Below are 18,992 nucleotides of genomic sequence, written 5' to 3' on the forward strand. Positions count from 1 at the left end.
AATTATTTATGTAAAAATTAGTTTAATACACAAAATGAAGAGAAAACACACAATTTACTTTTATGAATTATATATATCTTTTTCTTCTTGATGAATTATTATATATTAATTTAGTATATTTGTATTATTATTGTAATTATTCTTTTATTTTCAATATTATAATTTTTTTCAATATAATAATTTTTTTTTTAATATAATAATTATTGTTTTTTATTTTAATATTTTTTTATTTCAATTTTATTTATTTTTTTTCAATTAATTTTATTTTTTTTTAACTATTTTCGTTTAGTAAACTTTTTGTTTAATTAGTATTTTTTTTTAATATTTATTTTATTTTTTTAAAAATTTATAATTTTATTTTTTAATGTTACAGTTTTTATTTTTATATAAATATTTGTTTTATCATTCTTTCATGTATATTTCATACTTTCAATTTATTTAAAACCTAGTTGTTAAATTTTAAAATTATATTAAATTTAGAAATTTACTTTTCAAAACTAGTAATTATAATTGTATATGTAATATTAATTTTATATTAATTAAATTAATTGTTGTAAAAAAAATATCTATTGTTATATATGTAATATTTGATCAAAAACTAAATCTTAATTGTTAATTTCGAAACATTAATATTAATGAATTATAAAATGTATACTTTATTCTAAAAAAAAGACAATATTCGATTTCATTCAATAGTTAGCAATGACAATAATATTGAGACAAAATTGAACACATTTTTTTTTGAACTAATATTGTTGTAATTTTTATATTCAATGAAAAAAGTCTTTATTTATAATTGAAGACGATTTATAGTGGATAAATTAACTACAATCATTTTATTTTTTAGTTTATAAATAACAAAAAAGCAATAATTACTTTTATAAAAAATTATCAATAACTTAAATTACAATTCCAATAAAAATTATAGTTGAAATCATTGATATAGCTGTAATTTATGCGTTTGTACTAAAAATATCGAATAAGTGCATTGTTATTAAGCAAAGCAGCAAACGATAAAATTGTAAATTCATTAAATAGGTGATTTAACACATCTGTATTCCATATTTAACAAATTTCAATGCCTGACACTTGCAGTCTAATATATACAAATATATTAAAGTGTCTGAACAACAGATATCCTCTGATGCTGCGGTTTAATACTACATTAGTTAAAAGAAACCCTAATAAGTAGAAACAGGTCCCAGTCAAGCGATAATAGCTATTAATAGATGATTCCCTTACAATACCACCAAACAACAAATATCATACATTGTAAATCAGTGTTTCACCATTATTTGTAAAAGTCAATTTTTGACCATAAAAAATCCACTTTTTATCATTCTTAAAAAATGAATAGATTTCATTACATATTAAAAGCGATCCATACATACAAATTCGGCCCATTACTTTATTTTACACTCTTCATGAAACAGCTGAATAACGAGCTTTGTTTTTGTAATCAACTGTATAAAAATACTTTAAATCAATATTGAGTTTCAATTTCTTAATGATGTCGTGACTTTTCCCGGTTTTATTTATCAACTTTTTCTATGATAAATCGACTAAAATTAATAAACAGTATCTGTAGATTCTATGAAATGCTAAGTGAAACATCTACCCAACATATCCACTAACTGCATATAGCTTTATTAAAACTTGGGGCCAGATAAGCTTAAATTATAAATAGGTAAAAGCATTTCTTATAGTTAAAACTCACATTATGTGGTACCCATTACCCTGTGGAACTTACAAAGAGATACAAAGAGATAAAAAAAGAAATTAAAATATTGTTATAATATTAACGTTTGTATAACATTTTAGTAGCCATTCAGATCCTGTGCTTTTTGTTTACATTGGAAAGTGAACGGAGATTTGTCATCTATACAGACGATTAATTTCGGAACGTAGACATCGTCGTTCTTGAAAACAATGACTTATTTTTCGTTGATATAGTTAATATATATTTTTTCTACTAATCAGTATTGTGATTAATCTTTTTAATCATTACTCTTTCTTGGGGGTTAATAAACTCGTTAAAAATAAGATCAAATTAAGACCATACCCAAAAGTAATTGCCTCATATAGTACATAAAGGTACTTGATAAATAATATTAGTCTTAAATACAGCCTTATATAGTGGAATCTTCTTTTTTTTTTTTGTTATAATTCGATTCGATTAGTTAATAAATATGTGTTATCTTTTGGTTATTATTAATTATAATGAAATATGGTTTAATAGAACAAATATTTTTACCTCTGTGAAATAGTAAATTTTAATGATATTACAATGATATAACCTTTAGTTTTTAAGATAATTATATATTAGGATTAGAATAATAGTATTTTATATATTACTATATAGTACTAATATACTATTATAGTATTTGAAAGAGCATATATCCTACCTCGTGGAATCATAAATTTTATTGTTACTTTAAAATGTGAATAAAATTAATTTTAATGATAACAAAAAATATATTTAATTTATATTTTAACATAAAAGCTATAAAAGTTAATAAAAAAGTCTTCTTAAATATTCAAAAGAAAAATTTTCATCTAAACTATTAATCTGCCAGAATAAGAGTTAACTTACAGATCAAGAACAAATAACGACATTAACAACTTATAATAAAACAAAAATATATAGTAAGCTTCATGAAAGCAGAGGGACTTCAATGGGGCGCTCATATTGTAAGAATGGGTTTGGAAAGAAATCCAAAAAATATTTTTAATGTTAGACCTATGATAATGAGACATTTTGCGTTGCAATATTTACAACGGTACCAATTACATGAATAAATATAGATTTTATTAATATTAATTAATGTTTATTAATTAATTCTTATCCTGATGTTGACTCTCAAAGAGTCCAAATATAGAATATATTAAAAAAAAGATTTCATTTAAAAAAGAGGATCTGTAACCGGTTATAAAATATATAAAAAAACATTATTAAAAAAACAAGGTCGAGAAACAAATTCCAAATTTAATTGTTTAAAATTATAAATAATATACATATATATAAAAGATTTGATGCAACAGTACTAAGAATTTTATTTATTAAAATATTAAGTAATTAATTATGATATTAAAGAAGTTGTGAGGTTCTAATAAAAACAACAAACCTCTGAAATTAAATATTAATATTTAATTACCACGTCCACATTAATATATGATTTAAATACCATAAATACAATTTTTATACCATTCCAATAAAAGTACACCTACATCGCATGCCATCCACACAGAGTTCGCTCTACTCCTCCATACAATAAATCTATATATCACATTAATGTCTATTAAATATCTTTAAAGTAATTAATTCACATAAATGTGATTTGCATGTTTTTTATGATTCATAGACAATTTGCATGTTCCATAAAACTTTTTCCAAAAACAAGAACACAAAAAAAAACTCACTGCCAAACTTCGATTAAATTTGAATAATTTTCGGTTACTGGCACCAAACAGTAACAGTTGAAGTTTTATTACACTAAACCACAATAAAAATCTTCTTAAACATATTTGTAAATATACACATAATATACACATATTATATTATATATAATTACTTTAATTTTTAGGCTATCAAGAAACTTGGATGCTTTCAATTGGAGAAGCGAGTTACAAATGAGACTACACACATTATAACGACAGACCCGAAACGTACATTGAATCTGTTGCGTGGATTGGTGCGTGGCCTTTGGATACTGAAATATGATTGGATAAATGAATCATTAAATGCTGGTAAATGGCTGTACGAGGAACCATTTGAAATACACGAATTTTCAAGAGCTATTAAGGTACTTTTTTAACTAAATACTTCTAACTTCAGTAGATTGTACAATACCGACACATTATAAAACTTGTAACCTATTATAAAATACAATAGTGAAAGGACTCCTAGTCCAAACACTCCCAGCGTGCCTATGCGGATATAGTGCCAAACAGCACTTTTATTCCGTTTTTTGTCTGATTTCTGCTGAAGTACCACTGGGGTCGTTAAAATATCTGTAGTAGTATTATTTTATACTATTGTTGTTTTTAGGTTTATATAATAAGATTTTATAAGTGGGCAAAAGATATCTTCTTTCCTAAGAAGTTTATTTCAGCAAATATGTAGTTTCATACCTTTATTCTATATATATTATTGCATGTGTTCTATTCTCTGTGAATGTCATTATTTCTGACATCATACACCTGATATTGATACGTCTAAAAGTAATTAATGTTGTGTGTAATGAATTTTCAAACGCGTATATATACATAGATCAGTACTTTATATTTAGTGCTCAGTTTACTATGTAAGAAAACTGACGCGAAGGTCACGTTACGTTATATAATATATACTTTTCACTTATATGCTCCTTCCATTTCAGTTTTTTGTTTAACGTTAGACCTAGATAATTTACTTTGTCTTCCCATTCCATAGACTTGTCATTGGCAATTAGTCTTTTTGAAATGTTTGATTTCTTTTCTTGATGATAAAGACTGCTTTTGCCTTCTTAGCATTCGACTAACGGGGCGAATGCTAAGCATTTCTTAGCATTCTTACTGGTTTTAATAATATTCCAAACAAGATTTTAAAGATCCCGTAGGTAAATATTACCCAGCAGATTCGCCATTGGTTGATTTATAATACAACTGTATTAAGGGTAGTAAACCACAAAGGGCAATAATCGTTTTCGAGTGTATGTATTGATGAAAACATAGATATACGACTTTTAAACCTAAACTTAGGAGTATAAAAGCTTAGGCAAAGTATTAACGCAAATAATTTTCTTTGTTACACATATTTTTCTATATCATACGAGTATCATTAAAAAAAATCATTAACTTAGATGGACCAAAACGAAGTTTCGTAAAAAGCCCACCCAACCATAAATCACCTTTATTTTCAAACAATGATTGACTTAGATTGACCAAAATAAACTTCAATAAAAATCCCACCCATCCATAAATCACTCTTATTCTCAAACAATCCCCTCCCCTTTCAATATTATTATTAATTATTTTTATTTTACTATTTCTTTTTTTAAATTGATCCAAATTTTACTAATCCGAAAGGAGAACTGTATTTAATTGGCATGGGTACGTACTTGTATACAGCCAATTTAGTACTACCTAAAATATAGGCATATTTAGACATATGTATTATATGACTTACACATATATAACCTATTTAAACGAGTGTATATTATATATTTTCAGATCTGTCGTGCAGAACGACAAGCATTTGGTAAAAAGTATAGAAGCGAACTGTTTTCAGAACTGGAACCATTTTTTGTGTCATCGGAATGTCATAATATATCTAAAGATGATTTGGAAGAGTTAATTGAGTTAGGAGGCGGCAGAGTCGTCCAACATCGAAAGCAAGCAAAATACATTGTGTGCGACAAGAAGAGCAACAAAGAAAATAAAATTCACGTGACATATTTTTGGGTGTTGGACAGTTTGACTCAAATGGAATTACGTAGAATACACCCCTATTCACCGAAGGGTTGTGAACTGGAATTAGTAGCCCCTCAAGAAATGCCAAAATCATATGATGATAGTAAAAGCGTTCACTATAACCCCAATATCAATCCAAGGAATGTTTAATATAAATTGTATTAAAATTGTTCTTAAGAATTTCCATGTGCAAAAATATATTGTTTAACGATTTTATCCGAAGAATTGTATATTTTTATCATTTCATTACAAATATTGCACGGAAGACCTATTTTCATTCAACTTTTTTCGAATTATGTCATGCTATATATATTTGTAATCAATTTTAATATTATTATTGTGAGTCATATGCATTTCAGTTTCTTGTGAAACAGAAACTAACCATTTGTTGCTAATTAATTTTGGTAAACCGTTGAATGTTTATATTATGTAATAAATGTTTTTAAATTAAGAAATAAATATATTAGGATAAGTGCAAATAAATAAAGAAACAATATTTAAAGGGACAATAATATATGTATATTATTATTAAAAGTAAAAATTTTCCCCTCTCCCGGTAATTATTTTTGAATGAATTATTGTAAACCATAGTACATGAAAGGGTTGGAAACCATGTCACCACGTCACTGCATGCTTTGAGAATTATTGTGACAAACCCATTGCCTAATTCCACTATAAGTCGATGGGCAGTTAATAAGTATCAAAGCCTCACAGTCGATCACAGTGACATAGAATGTGTTCTGCCGTTTTCTCTTCTTCGTAACAAACTCTGTAGCTATTGTTCCTTGTAATACCTAGTTTCGATAGATATTTTTTTGACTCCGCGATGTCTAGTGATAAACCCTGTGACAAGTCAGATTCAGCATTAGTAGTTCCCTAGCTCTGGTTTTTGACCGAACTTTTGGTAGAAGTTAAATTTAGGTGAGCAAATGTCAGATATGATGATATTTAGTCCTTCCTCTTCACATTTCCTTACCTTTGATGATATAATATAACCATAGTACAATACTAAAATAGGGTCAGATATTCACTTACAAAACGAAGAACTGCGACTTAAACAGAACGCAAAAATATTCCTAAGCAAACAAAATACATTCTACTGGCTTAACATCGATCTGAATGCTTTTTGTCAATGGGTTATATCATATAATATAATTGATATATAGTAATTATCATTTTAATTCTACGCAATGTTATCCACATATAAAAGATTTGCTTGGATTATTATCATTTATTTATTATTAGAATATTATTATTACTGTCTCATTATCAGAATAAACCCAAGAATAATAGCTATCTAAATAATTATTCCTATGATTAAAAATTATTACCACACAAAAAATTGCCATCAATAGAATACTAGAATTAATGGCAATGTGGTGGACAGGGCTACCAAACGACAAGGTCGCTACTGCCGCGTCTCTCAGTTGAGCAGAACTAATCTTGTTGGTAAGTTATCTGAGAGGTCTCCATAACCTGCATTATCATCTTAACAAATTTATAACACTCGATATTAATTAATAACACTCTAAATATTTTGCCAGAGTAGCATGATTACCTTGAAATTAACAGCTGTTTTAATGACTTGACAAATAAAATCTGATTTCATTCGATATATGTATGTATGTAATACATACTATGTATTTATGTAATGTTAGATTACTGTAAAAATCTTTAATTAAACAACATAATTTGGCAGATCAAATGTAAATCTAGATTGAATCCAAGTTAACCAATCGAAAATACTATTAAAAACTGATCAGGTCTCTCTAGTCACATTCTCTGTGACTCTTCAACTTTGATCTGGATTGGTAAAACATTATTAAGTCGGATGATCCTATCATCAACTGATGTTAGTATGTCCTCAACATCTGAAATTCTGACTTTATTCAAATTGCGTAATATCTCCTGCTTCGAAAGTACAAAAAACCAGCTATGGTCGAAATGCTTGCACCACTAAGAGGTTGTACGCCGTACATTTTATATTCTATTTTATACATATCACTATTTGTAGCAGTCATTAATACTTATAAACTTTTTATACACGTGGTTATTACGGTATTGCATACGAATGAGACCAAAGACAATAGGAATGGCAAAAAATCATATTAAAAAATGAGTATATTTAGTTTAAAAATGGAAAAAAATCGAAATTCTTCACCCACTTCAGTATAAATAAAGGTCTGTTGCGATATGACATACATATGTATATAGAGCATAGTAATTTCAAATCTATTATTAAGACCGCCTGATAGGATTAGAAAATAGACTACAATCGGAAACACGATAAGACATAATAGTTTGCAAATTCTACAATTTGTATAATAATTTGATTATTCTATAATTTGCATAATAATTTGTAAGTTCTATTAATTGTATAATTATTTTAAAATTTTATTTCTAGAATAAAACCTTAGCGACCCCAGGTTTTTTATCGGAAATGTGCAGCTGGGCTAAAGCGAAGTATACAAAAACTATCAAAAAATTCTCTAATACCAAAACAAAATAAATAACAACAAATTTAATTTGTTTAACAAATTAATTATAATAACCCTTAAAACAGTTTACAACAATGTATCTAATTTAGTCAGTGCCGGAGTTAAAGCAACTCTGAAAGTGGGCGACTTCAGAATTACGAGGCTCCTTTTATTAGCGAGTTATAAAAGTAAATAATTTACATTCACTAATATAACGAAGAATATATGAAAGTTTTATTGCTAATCAAATTAAAATAAACACAACTTAAAATGATTGAATTTTACTACTCAGTCTCACAAAATTTTTTTAAAATTGTATCATGATTTGTACTAGTTGCCATTTTCGCTAATTGATAGAATTGCCAATTGAAATAGTATCTCTTGACTCATCATACTTCTCAATTAGGTCTTAATCAATTTTAACTTTGAGAAGCTTCTTTCAGTAGAAGCTATACTGACTGGAACTGTGAACACGATTCTGATTACTATATAAACATTAAAGGATATACTTCCTTTAAATTGTTTTATCTAATATACCGGACTAGTTGTTCTATATTGTTTATTAAGTCTAGTGAGTTCGATTTTAAAAACAGCAATTCCTCATACAGTTTAATAGACCGAATTATACCTAAACCATTACAAAGCTTCAGAAGATCTTCGTTTGGTATATTTTTCATATGATTGTCGTATATACAAACAAATTGTTCAAAATATTATTTATTAAGTGCTTTGAATTGATAAAAATTATTGCGAGATTATTGACCGGTCACTGTAGATTAAACAATCACCTATCGAAATTAGGAATTCAATCCAACTCATGACTGCAGATACTGAAGAAAAGAGAGAGAAACTACATACCATGTGCTTGGGGAGTGCCCGGCACTGATGCACAAGCGAAAGAAACACCTAGGAGTGTGTTTTATGTTTCATAAGGATCCAAGACTAGGAACGATAGGCTCTATACTGTCTTTCATTAAAGAAATCGGACTTGGAGAAACAATCTAATCCGGATAAAGGGACCAATACATCTTTTATGTCGAACACAATGCCTTTTTTTTCAATAATAATAATTGAATCGTTAGTATGTTAGTTTTTGCGAGGTTGCCGGTAGGTGCCGACGCCTAGCGCCGCTACTGAATTTAGTATTAATACGTTTTTGATACTAACTTTATATTAATTAAATAATACAAATTAAATCGACTGAACTAATTCTACAGATACGTAGGAAATTATTTTGATATACATATCTAATTGTTTATAAATTTGTAATAACTAATTTTTTTGACATTGTCACATGACATACCATACTCACCATTGGAGATTACCAACAATCAACAAAAACTATTCATCGCCCAATTTTTATCTTGAAAATAAGAATAAACAGCGACTTTTTATTATAAAATAAACTAATTTTTTTCTGATTTTATTTGGCATAAATTTTTTAAATAATATAAATTTTATAAGGTTTTTATTTCTCCATTATTTCCCCATTGACTTCACATATCCAAGTGATTCTTCATTAACGCCAAGACAGACCAATCAATGTTCCCCCTTCTTATTTTGATAGTTACTATAATCATTTATTTTAAATCATTTGTTACTAAAAATCTTTTACTAATTACTGCTAATTAATGAAAACTAAATAAATAATTTTACTGAATATTAATTCATTTCCACTTTAACACTTCGTAGTTGCGTCCATTGTTTCCACGTAAAAAAATACTCACGTGTGAAATGCCAACAACAAATAAAATCTCACATGCATGAAAAAGACAAAGAAAAATGCAATAAAACCCTGCAAAATTTGGTATAAAAGAAAACCACAAAAAAAAAGACAGATGATAACACGTTTGAGTGCATTCAACAAGTTTTTCTCACCGTCTCAAATCTCAAATCCATGTCTGCTGCTATAAATAACCTGAACAAGCACAGAATGTTAAGCGCTTAGCAACAAACAACGGACATCGAACTCCCCTCCCGCTGCTACAGCGGAAATTAAAACAATTGTAAAAAAAAAAACAAAAACAAATATATGTATATAAACGCCAATGTTATCATTTTTCCCAATCGGATCTTTATTTAATTATCGATTTTAGGTATTTATTTTTTTTCTTCTTTTGGTTACAAATGCAAATTTGGCTGTGTTCGTTAGCGGAGGAATATTTGTTACGGTATTCTTGTTGTTGTAAACAAAATTCAATTCGCACAAAAGCTTTTGTACGTGTGCGTGTGTCGTCGTATTCGTCTTTTGTGTTAAAAAGAACTTTTGTACTTTTAGTTACTGTTTAATAATTCGATGGTTGGTGGTGAATAGTGATTAGTGTAGAGTGGCACAAACACAAAATAATCACAAAAACAAATAAATAATAAAAAACAAGGAAAAAAAATTGAACTCTAAGGAAAAAAATCAAAACTTTACCAAGACAAAAAAAAAACTAAACTCAACCCAGGAAGAAACCATAAACTAGCAAAACACAAGCGTGTGTTGGACAAAAAACTGAAGTAATAACAAACAAATTTAAAATTTAATTAAATTAAACCTAAGCATAAACAAAATATCTTTAAATTGAGAAGCAACAAATCCAATTTATTTTTTACAAAATGAATAAAAAAAATAATTTATTTTAAATAGTTGTTTTTCTTTATATATTGTTTTATGTAGTATTTGCATAATTAATATAAAAGTAACGCTACAGTTATTAATATGATGGAATGAATTCCAACAAAATTATAATTAAATTTAAAGTAAAAAATATAAAATGCTCTTTTGTGCTTATTACATATAAAAGATGATCCGTTTCTGTCTTCGTTTCTCATATTGGCCAATGGAAGTCGCAGACATGCCTTAGCATCACGACTATATATAGATAGGAATTTAAACAATCGGCTTTTGGCTTTTCTTCAGACAGCTAATGAGAATTACATTCGTTTCCTTCGAAACTCTTTCCGGTGAAAGCAATTAAATTTTTCTTTAATCATTAATATTAATTTTTGTTGGAACATCTTACTTTTACTGCTGCTGCTACTTATATTGTGCTCTTGTTGTTTAAACTGCTGTTGTTGTTCTTGTTGTTGTTGTTGATTGGAATTGATGTACTGTTCTTTTATATTTTGTATTTGATTTAAAAGTTGATTATAGGAAATCAGCTACTTTTTGCCCTTAGTGGCCTTTTCAGCGGCTTTGGTAACCTTACCACCGGAGGCATCCTTGAAGTTGACACTCTTGATGACACCGACAGCAACAGTTTGTCTCATGTCACGTACAGCGAAACGACCCAATGGAGGGAATTCTTGGAAAGATTCAACGCACAATGGTTTGGATGGTACCAAGTTGACAATAGCGGCATCACCGGATTTGATTGATTTTGGATTTTCTTCGGTGGTCTTACCAGAACGACGATCAACTTTCTCCTTGATTTCAGCGAATTTACAAGCAATGTGAGCGGTGTGACAATCCAAAACTGGAGTATAACCGTTAGCAATTTGACCGGGATGGTTCAATACAATAACTTGAGCGGTGAAATCAGCAGCACCTTTGGGTGGGTTGTTCTTGGAATCACCAGCAACATAACCACGACGCAATTCCTTAACGGATACGTTCTTTACGTTGAAACCAACGTTATCACCGGGAACGGCTTCGGTAAGAGCTTCGTGATGCATTTCAACGGATTTAACTTCAGTGGTGATATTAGCTGGAGCAAAGACAACAACGCAACCTGGTTTCAAAACACCAGTTTCGACACGACCGACTGGTACTGTACCAATACCGCCAATTTTGTAAACATCTTGAAGTGGGAGACGGAGGGGTTTTTCAGTTGGACGGCTTGGTGGTAAGATGGCATCCAAAGCATCGATGAGGGTTTTGCCTTCAGCATTACCTTCTTTACGTTCAACCTTCCATCCCTTGAACCATGGCATTTTGGTGGATGGTTCCAACATGTTGTCACCGTGCCAACCAGAGATGGGTACGAAAGCAACAGCAGCTGGATTGTAACCAATCTTCTTAATGTAAGAGGATACTTCCTTCTTGATTTCTTCAAAACGATTCTCACTGTATGGTGGTTCAGATGAATCCATTTTGTTGACACCAACAATCAATTGTTTTACACCCAAAGTGAAAGCAAGCAAAGCGTGTTCACGAGTTTGACCGTTCTTTGAGATACCAGCTTCGAATTCACCGGTACCAGCAGCAACAATCAATACAGCGCAATCGGCCTGAGATGTGCCAGTGATCATGTTCTTGATGAAATCTCTATGGCCAGGGGCGTCAATAATGGTGACATAGTATTTCGATGTTTCGAATTTCCACAAGGCGATATCAATGGTGATACCACGCTCACGTTCGGCCTTCAATTTATCCAAAACCCAGGCATATTTGAAAGAACCTTTACCCATTTCTTGGGCTTCCTTCTCGAATTTTTCAATGGTACGTTTGTCAATACCACCGCATTTGTAGATCAAATGACCAGTGGTGGTGGACTTGCCAGAATCGACGTGTCCAATGACGACAATATTAATATGAACCTTTTCCTTGCCCATGACGAAGTGTTGAGCTGCATTTATGTAATGTGTGTTGGTGGTGGTGTGTACATGAAAGGAGAGGTAAAGAAAAAAGGGAGGAAAAAAAAAACAAATATTGTTAGCAACTTACAGGTGGATAAGTTATATTAGAGCAAGGTAAACATAAGTTAAGCTTAATAAGGTAGGTTATATTAGTGAACAATTTGCAAACAATCAAATCATAAAAAAATAAAATGATAATTAAACCATTAATGCAGACAGACTACAATCTCAACATTTTGCAGTTTTCTTCAAACTTTCGAATTGCCTACTAAGGTGTTTCAACTATGTGTCCTAACCTCAAAGGTGGAAAACGTGTTTTTGTATGTGTGTGTATGCACATTCTTTACACTTTGAGGTTAGTCACACCGCAATTAACTCTGAACAATGGAAACTAAAGGTAATCTTTGTATGTGGATTAAAAAAAAGACATGCAAAGAAAATAAAAATTAATTCTTTCTTATTTAGTTTTTGCAAATTGTATCAATATTAAACCTAAAACGGCTTTGCATTTAACATTGACTTTATTCGATTTACTCAGTGGTTTGGTATTTGGTTGTCGTCAATTTAATTCAGTAGCAGAACTGGTTAAATAATCATCATTTAAATCGAAATAGTATCAAATATAATTTGTAGTAATGCCAATGCAAATGCCGTTAATTAATCTTTATAAAAAAAAAAAATGTGCATAGAAAATTCCAGAATGTACTTCTCACATATTCTTTTCATGCATTATCTTCATTGTGCCCACTTCCTCTATACATTGTTGCTATTTCGCAAATTTAGCAAATCGCAAAAAAGTAAAAGAAAAAAATACAAGTCAGCAGCACCATTCCAAAAAAAAAAAACGAAAAAAGAGAAAGGTGGTGTAAAAGAAGATAGAAAATGTGACGATACGGGACGATGACAGCGTCAGCAAATACATTTTCACGATTAAATTCGGCCATTTTAAAATATTTTAACTTAGAAATTTTTTTGACCGTATAAAAGGTCAAGGAAATTATAGCGTGAAATAAAATACATTTAGCACATATTTTCTTTTATCTGCTATAAGAAACAAAAGCAATCGCTTTTTTTTTTAACTTATTTCATGTTAATAATTATGTATGAAATCGCCGCACTGCTGGCCGCCATTTTGAAACTTAAGAGCACGAATACACATTTTAGTGCAAACCACGTTGTGCGGCTTTTTTAATATTTGTTCTTATAAGAACTTTATGGAATAAATAAATCGAATTTGCTTATTTCTTTAATATTTAGTAACACAATTAGAAAACACTAAGTTTCCAATATGGGCGTGGCCGCCCACATATGCTTAGTTAATTAACAAATTGTACAACAGCTTGCAAGCATATTCTTTAAAAAAATTCAATCAACTTTATTTTAATTAACATTAAAAAGAATATGGAGAAAAATATAACGATTTCTGTATTTAAAGAAATATAAGCTATTTATATTTAAGCCACGTGTATATTTTCACAAGACACGGTTAATTAAAATGGTGCACACAGCAGCAGCATTTAATTCCAGAAAAATTGAAATCACATAATTATTTTAAATACACAATAAATGAAGAGTTTATTTATTTACTGATAAGAATAATGCACTCAAATTTCCTATGCACATTTTTTCTAATTTAAAATTGTATTCACTTCACTTTATCTCCAACAAATAAAAAAAAAACTTACTTTACAAATAAATTGAAACGAGAAATCACAGAGGCTTGCTTATCCGGCAACAGACCTTAACAAAGTGAACGAGAATAGTTTGCTTCGGCCGCTCTATAGCTCGTTTGTTGCATATGGTGCCATTGGAAGTAATATTGGCAACGCATATCCGTATTCCATGCATGAGAATTGATAATTTATCGAAATACTTAACAATGGCACTACTGAATTTTGACGTAATTAGATTAGAAAAAATACGTAGATATGTACTTTATGCATAAATTACAATATGTTGTGTAATTATTTATTTTATAATATAACGAAATTTTACTAATAAGTAATTAGGAAAATAATTCAATTTTAAACTGCAATAATATTATTCATTATTTTACATGAGAGTCCAATTAAAAATATTAAAAATTTTTTAAATATAGGTAATAAATAAATAAATAAATTTGTTAAAATAAATATATAAATAAATATATATAGTAATATTACAGAAATTATTATTAAACAAATTAATATATAGCTAATGGGAAACAAGTCCTGGCTACTTATTAGAGGCTTTTTAAAATAATTTATAAATCATTTTATAATATATTGTTGTATGTACGTATGTATATATAAAGTTATTTATAGCTTATTGTTATTAGTTATTATTATTCGGCTTTAAATAAAAGTGATTCAATGAAAACATATAAAAAAAATGAGAAATTACTAATGTCAAAAACGTCAAGTGGAGTATATGTTTTTATTATATCATATTTTTATTATAATAAATATTATATTTAAGCAAATCTTAAAAACTAAAATCTTAACTTTCAAAATGTGTTATTAATATAAAATGATAAAATGATGATGATAAAAAAAAAAGTGTTTAATTTTTTTTTTTGGTTTTTTTTTTTAAATACAACATGCAATACAATCTATAAAAAATTCAGTATTACTTATGGATATACAATAGAAGTGTCATAAAATTTTTACTGTGTAAATTAATTTTTTCGATATATTTAAAATTTTTTTTTTGGATTATTAAGTCAATTTTATAATTATTTGAAATAAAACACATTATATTTTTTTATCATAAATTTATTTAAATTTATAATAAGTTAAATATTTTATCATTTTTGATGGTCATATTTAGGAAATCAAAATATGACTATATATTAATATTACATATTAACATTTAAAATTAATATAAATTCAAGTACTTGATCTAGTATTTTTTCAATTTTTTTTATAGTACTAGTATTTTTTAGCTTTATATTCATTTTAAATTTGTTGTATTACATAGAAACTTATAACAATTATATTATATATATAAAACTTACAACTATGGGATAATACTTTTACTATATATAAAATATGAATTCAGTTTGATTATCTTAAAATATTTTAAGGTATTTTAATTATTTTAACCTGTGGTACTATTTGTATATATATAATTCAACATTCTAAACTATTAAAGAAGTTTTTTATGAACTTAGTTATATTAATTTAATTTTGTTTCAACAATGAAATAATGTAATATTTATATAAATAAAAAGAATATGTAAAATATAATATAAAATAAAATTTAAAAAAAAATTTACTTGGTGTTCAAATTTTTAATTTGATTTTAAATATTTACTTAAAAACGTATATTTGTTAACTAATTTAGTTGCCATCAGTCAATTATTAACAGGTTAGGTAAACATGTTATATTTTATTAACAAATATTGTTTTTAATTATATTTACAATACATAAATATAAATTACCATTTCAATTACTAATTTGAAAACTGATTTTTTATTCTGTTTTATTTGTGCTACTTAGATATATAGGTTTAAATAAAAAAATTAAAACCACATGAAAAGCTAACAGATAACTAGCGAACTGTTGGATGTGAAATAATAAAATATTAAATGTTTTTAATTTCCTTTTTTTAACAATAAGACCAGCAGGCCGATTTTACAAAAGAAACCTTATATATTTAACTATTAAAAAATCAATATTAAACTTTAAGATTTCTTATTAAACGCATATAAACACGATAGTTTTAATATTAACAATCAGTTTCAAAAAATATTAGACTGAACAAAAAGTGACAAAAAATTTTATAAATATATACTATAAAAAGTTTATCTCTAAATGAAAAGAAAATATAACAATAAATCATATTAAAAATCCAATTGCTTTTCATTTTTTTGTTATTTCATTGTTCGTGATTATAATGAGCAAAAACGTCTAAATGGGACAGTGTGAATGTGCAATATAAAAGTGAAATATAAAACATAACAAAAACAAATCTATCTAAACCAGGCAAAAAACAAATACCTAAAAATAATTAAAATCGATTAGACATAAATAAAAAAATTTATGCTAAATAAATTTTCAGTAAAAATTAATTTTACAGCTCTTACGTTAGTTTAGGAAGTTGCGAATAGCATCGTTGAGTGCTTTTCTTTGTATATCAAGTAGATTTGGTCACACTGCAAGGACAGATGATCGCAAATTTATCGATTTCAAAAAACTTATCGAACTTTTCAATTCGAATCAATGTTGTTTTCTAAGTTCTTATTGAATGAATAAATATTTATAAATACAGTATAAAATACATTTTTCTCATTTGATTACAGAATTTCTTGTTCTTCTCTAAAATGTCTTCGATTTTATATTACCCGCAAAAACAATATACTAAATATATTAAAAACCAATTTTTTCAAAGCTCCAACCACAAATTTTATTTACAATTTATACTTTAAACAATATTAAAAATTGTTAACATATTTCGGCAAATTCATTGCCAAAAAGCAGTTTCCATGAAACTGGCACAACAAGCTTCAATTCATCGTCTTTACCGCTTATTTGTAAGAAGTCTTTGCATATAAGATTTAATTCACGCAATATTACTGTTGCCTGCATAGAAGCATCTCCATCAAGCAAATATCTAAATAACACCATAACAGGAACACTACGCTCTTCTAACAGTTTGTATAGTTTTATACAATTTCCTCCGCCGTAAACCACATCACCGGTAAACTCATTCCACCCAACTACTTTAAATTGTGCTGCATGCGCTTCTTTAAAAGCTTCAGAAGCTCGATATCCATACGATGAACCACCAATTATACGTTTCTCAAAACCGAAACTTCCACTCAAAATAATAATTCGTTTTGGTTGTAATTTTTGTAACAAATCTGCCAACTCATTGTGAAAACTTTGTGAATGTTTTGATATAAGTGGGGAACGAAATTGTATAACTAACAATTTGTCTTCTGCTCCTTCATACACTTCACATGCAGCTGCCTTCTCTTCTGGTTCATGCTGATAAGCAGAGGGCCCATATAAAGGAATCAGTGCTGGGTGAACTATGTTTCCAACTCGTTTCAAGCTTTTTGATGATATTATGAGGTCACAAGCCAGCTGTGCGGCGTTCCCAACACAAATTGCTGGCAGAACCACAGTGTATCCATCTAGATTTAGTGATGTTATATGTTTTAATTGCAACATTCTATTTTATATGAAAATAGTTAACCCAATAAAAAAACTAGCCGCAATCTCCTGTTGATATGCCACTTAGCATAAACAAATTTTGAAAGTAATGTAGTTCTGTTCGTTAAAAGTTTTTGCTCAAATTAAGGCTAGGTCACATGTAAATAATTTTTTCATATGAATAAAATGATTTATGTTGTTATTAAGATATGAAACTCGATATCAACTAATAGGACAACTAAAATTTTTATTAAGGCCGTGTGCGAGTTAGAATAAATTGGGGTAAAGTTAATTGAAATATTTTAGGGATTTTTTGCACTGCACTTATGTAAACATTTATTTTTGCACTTATTTATTATATTTGGTTAAAAGTTTTCAAATTTATTTATTTATTTATTAAACATCTTATAAAATTTCTACAATGGTAACATCTAATTTACCTAATTTTTATCTAATTTATCCGACTCGAAATTCTGGTAAATACCAACATTCGTCGACATAATTTACTATTTCTCTCAATTTACCATCAATTTACTCGAACTCGCACACGGCATAAAGTGCAATTTGTTTAATGATGTTTTTGAATTATTTGTTAAATTGTCTACATTTATAAATGTAGAAATTAGTATTTTTAATTTAGATTGTAATATTGCACGAACCGCTTGTTATCCCAGCTATATTATGGTCGTGTGCGAGTTAGGCTAAGTTGCGTTCTAAATGAGGGAAATTCTAAGTTGTGTCGATAATGTATTGATGTGTCGATACGTGTTGATAAATGGCAAAATGTGTGCAGTGCAAAAAATCCCAAAAAATCTCCCATTTCGTTTAGCATCAACTTAGCCTAACTCGCACACGTCCTATGTTTCCAATTCGTTTCTATTTACATAAATATTAAATTACTATTTAAAATTAGTATTGTATTTTAATGTATACAAAATCAACTTGAAGTTAATTTCGTAATTCTCACAATTGTAAATTTTTGTGGCGATATTGTAAATGCTTATCAGGAAGTAAAACACAGAGAAATATAATCTTTCTGTAATATTGTTCATTTCATTTATGAATACAACTACTAAAACCAAAATTTAAGAAATTATCAGATAAAAATAAAATGTGCCGTGTGCAAATGTTTAACAAACTTAGCTGAATGAGCAATTTGTATCATATTTCTACTATAACTAAAACTACTTATATTACTGAAACCAAGATTTGTCCGTTATATTTAAAACATATAACGAATGTTTTAAATATTGTTAATTTTCCTTCGAGGAAATTTATTTTTAAGCGTTACATTTAACATTTTTCGCCTAAAATCTGTTGATTTATTTATAAAAAGTACATTTTTATAACACCTCTTGTATG

The 18,992-nt window shown here is 28.0% G+C and overlaps 3 protein-coding genes and 1 non-coding gene across 4 annotated transcripts; 1 reads left to right on the forward strand and 3 right to left on the reverse strand.

The window, feature by feature from the left end:
- Positions 1-2,655: 2,655 nt before the first annotated feature.
- On the forward strand, positions 2,656-5,877 carry LOC119674651 (microcephalin-like). Its single transcript, XM_038085800.1, has 3 exons — positions 2,656-2,691; positions 3,585-3,803; positions 5,212-5,877. The coding sequence occupies exons 1-3, from the start codon at positions 2,656-2,658 to the stop codon at positions 5,599-5,601; spliced, it is 645 nt and encodes a 214-aa protein (XP_037941728.1). The 3' UTR covers positions 5,602-5,877.
- A 4,669-nt stretch (positions 5,878-10,546) lies between these two features.
- On the reverse strand, positions 10,547-14,281 carry LOC119680605 (elongation factor 1-alpha 1). Its single transcript, XM_038093516.1, has 2 exons — positions 14,177-14,281; positions 10,547-12,481 (listed from the first exon to the last, which is right to left on the reverse strand). Exon 2 carries the CDS (start codon positions 12,465-12,467, stop codon positions 11,076-11,078), a length of 1,392 nt encoding a protein of 463 aa, XP_037949444.1. The 5' UTR covers positions 12,468-12,481; positions 14,177-14,281; the 3' UTR covers positions 10,547-11,075.
- On the reverse strand, positions 13,023-13,096 carry LOC119686623. The gene has a single exon (XR_005253022.1). It is a non-coding gene; the product is annotated as a small nucleolar RNA snR61/Z1/Z11 (small nucleolar RNA).
- A 2,587-nt stretch (positions 14,282-16,868) lies between the features above and the next one.
- Positions 16,869-17,763, reverse strand: LOC119680070 (proteasome assembly chaperone 2). Its single transcript, XM_038092706.1, has one exon. The coding sequence runs from the start codon at positions 17,646-17,648 to the stop codon at positions 16,917-16,919; it is 732 nt and encodes a 243-aa protein (XP_037948634.1). The 5' UTR covers positions 17,649-17,763; the 3' UTR covers positions 16,869-16,916.
- Between the last annotated feature and the right edge of the window lie 1,229 nt (positions 17,764-18,992).

This window comes from Teleopsis dalmanni, chromosome 2 (genome assembly GCF_002237135.1).
Source record: "Teleopsis dalmanni isolate 2A chromosome 2, ASM223713v2, whole genome shotgun sequence".
In the NCBI taxonomy this organism is placed as follows: domain Eukaryota; kingdom Metazoa; phylum Arthropoda; class Insecta; order Diptera; family Diopsidae; genus Teleopsis; species Teleopsis dalmanni.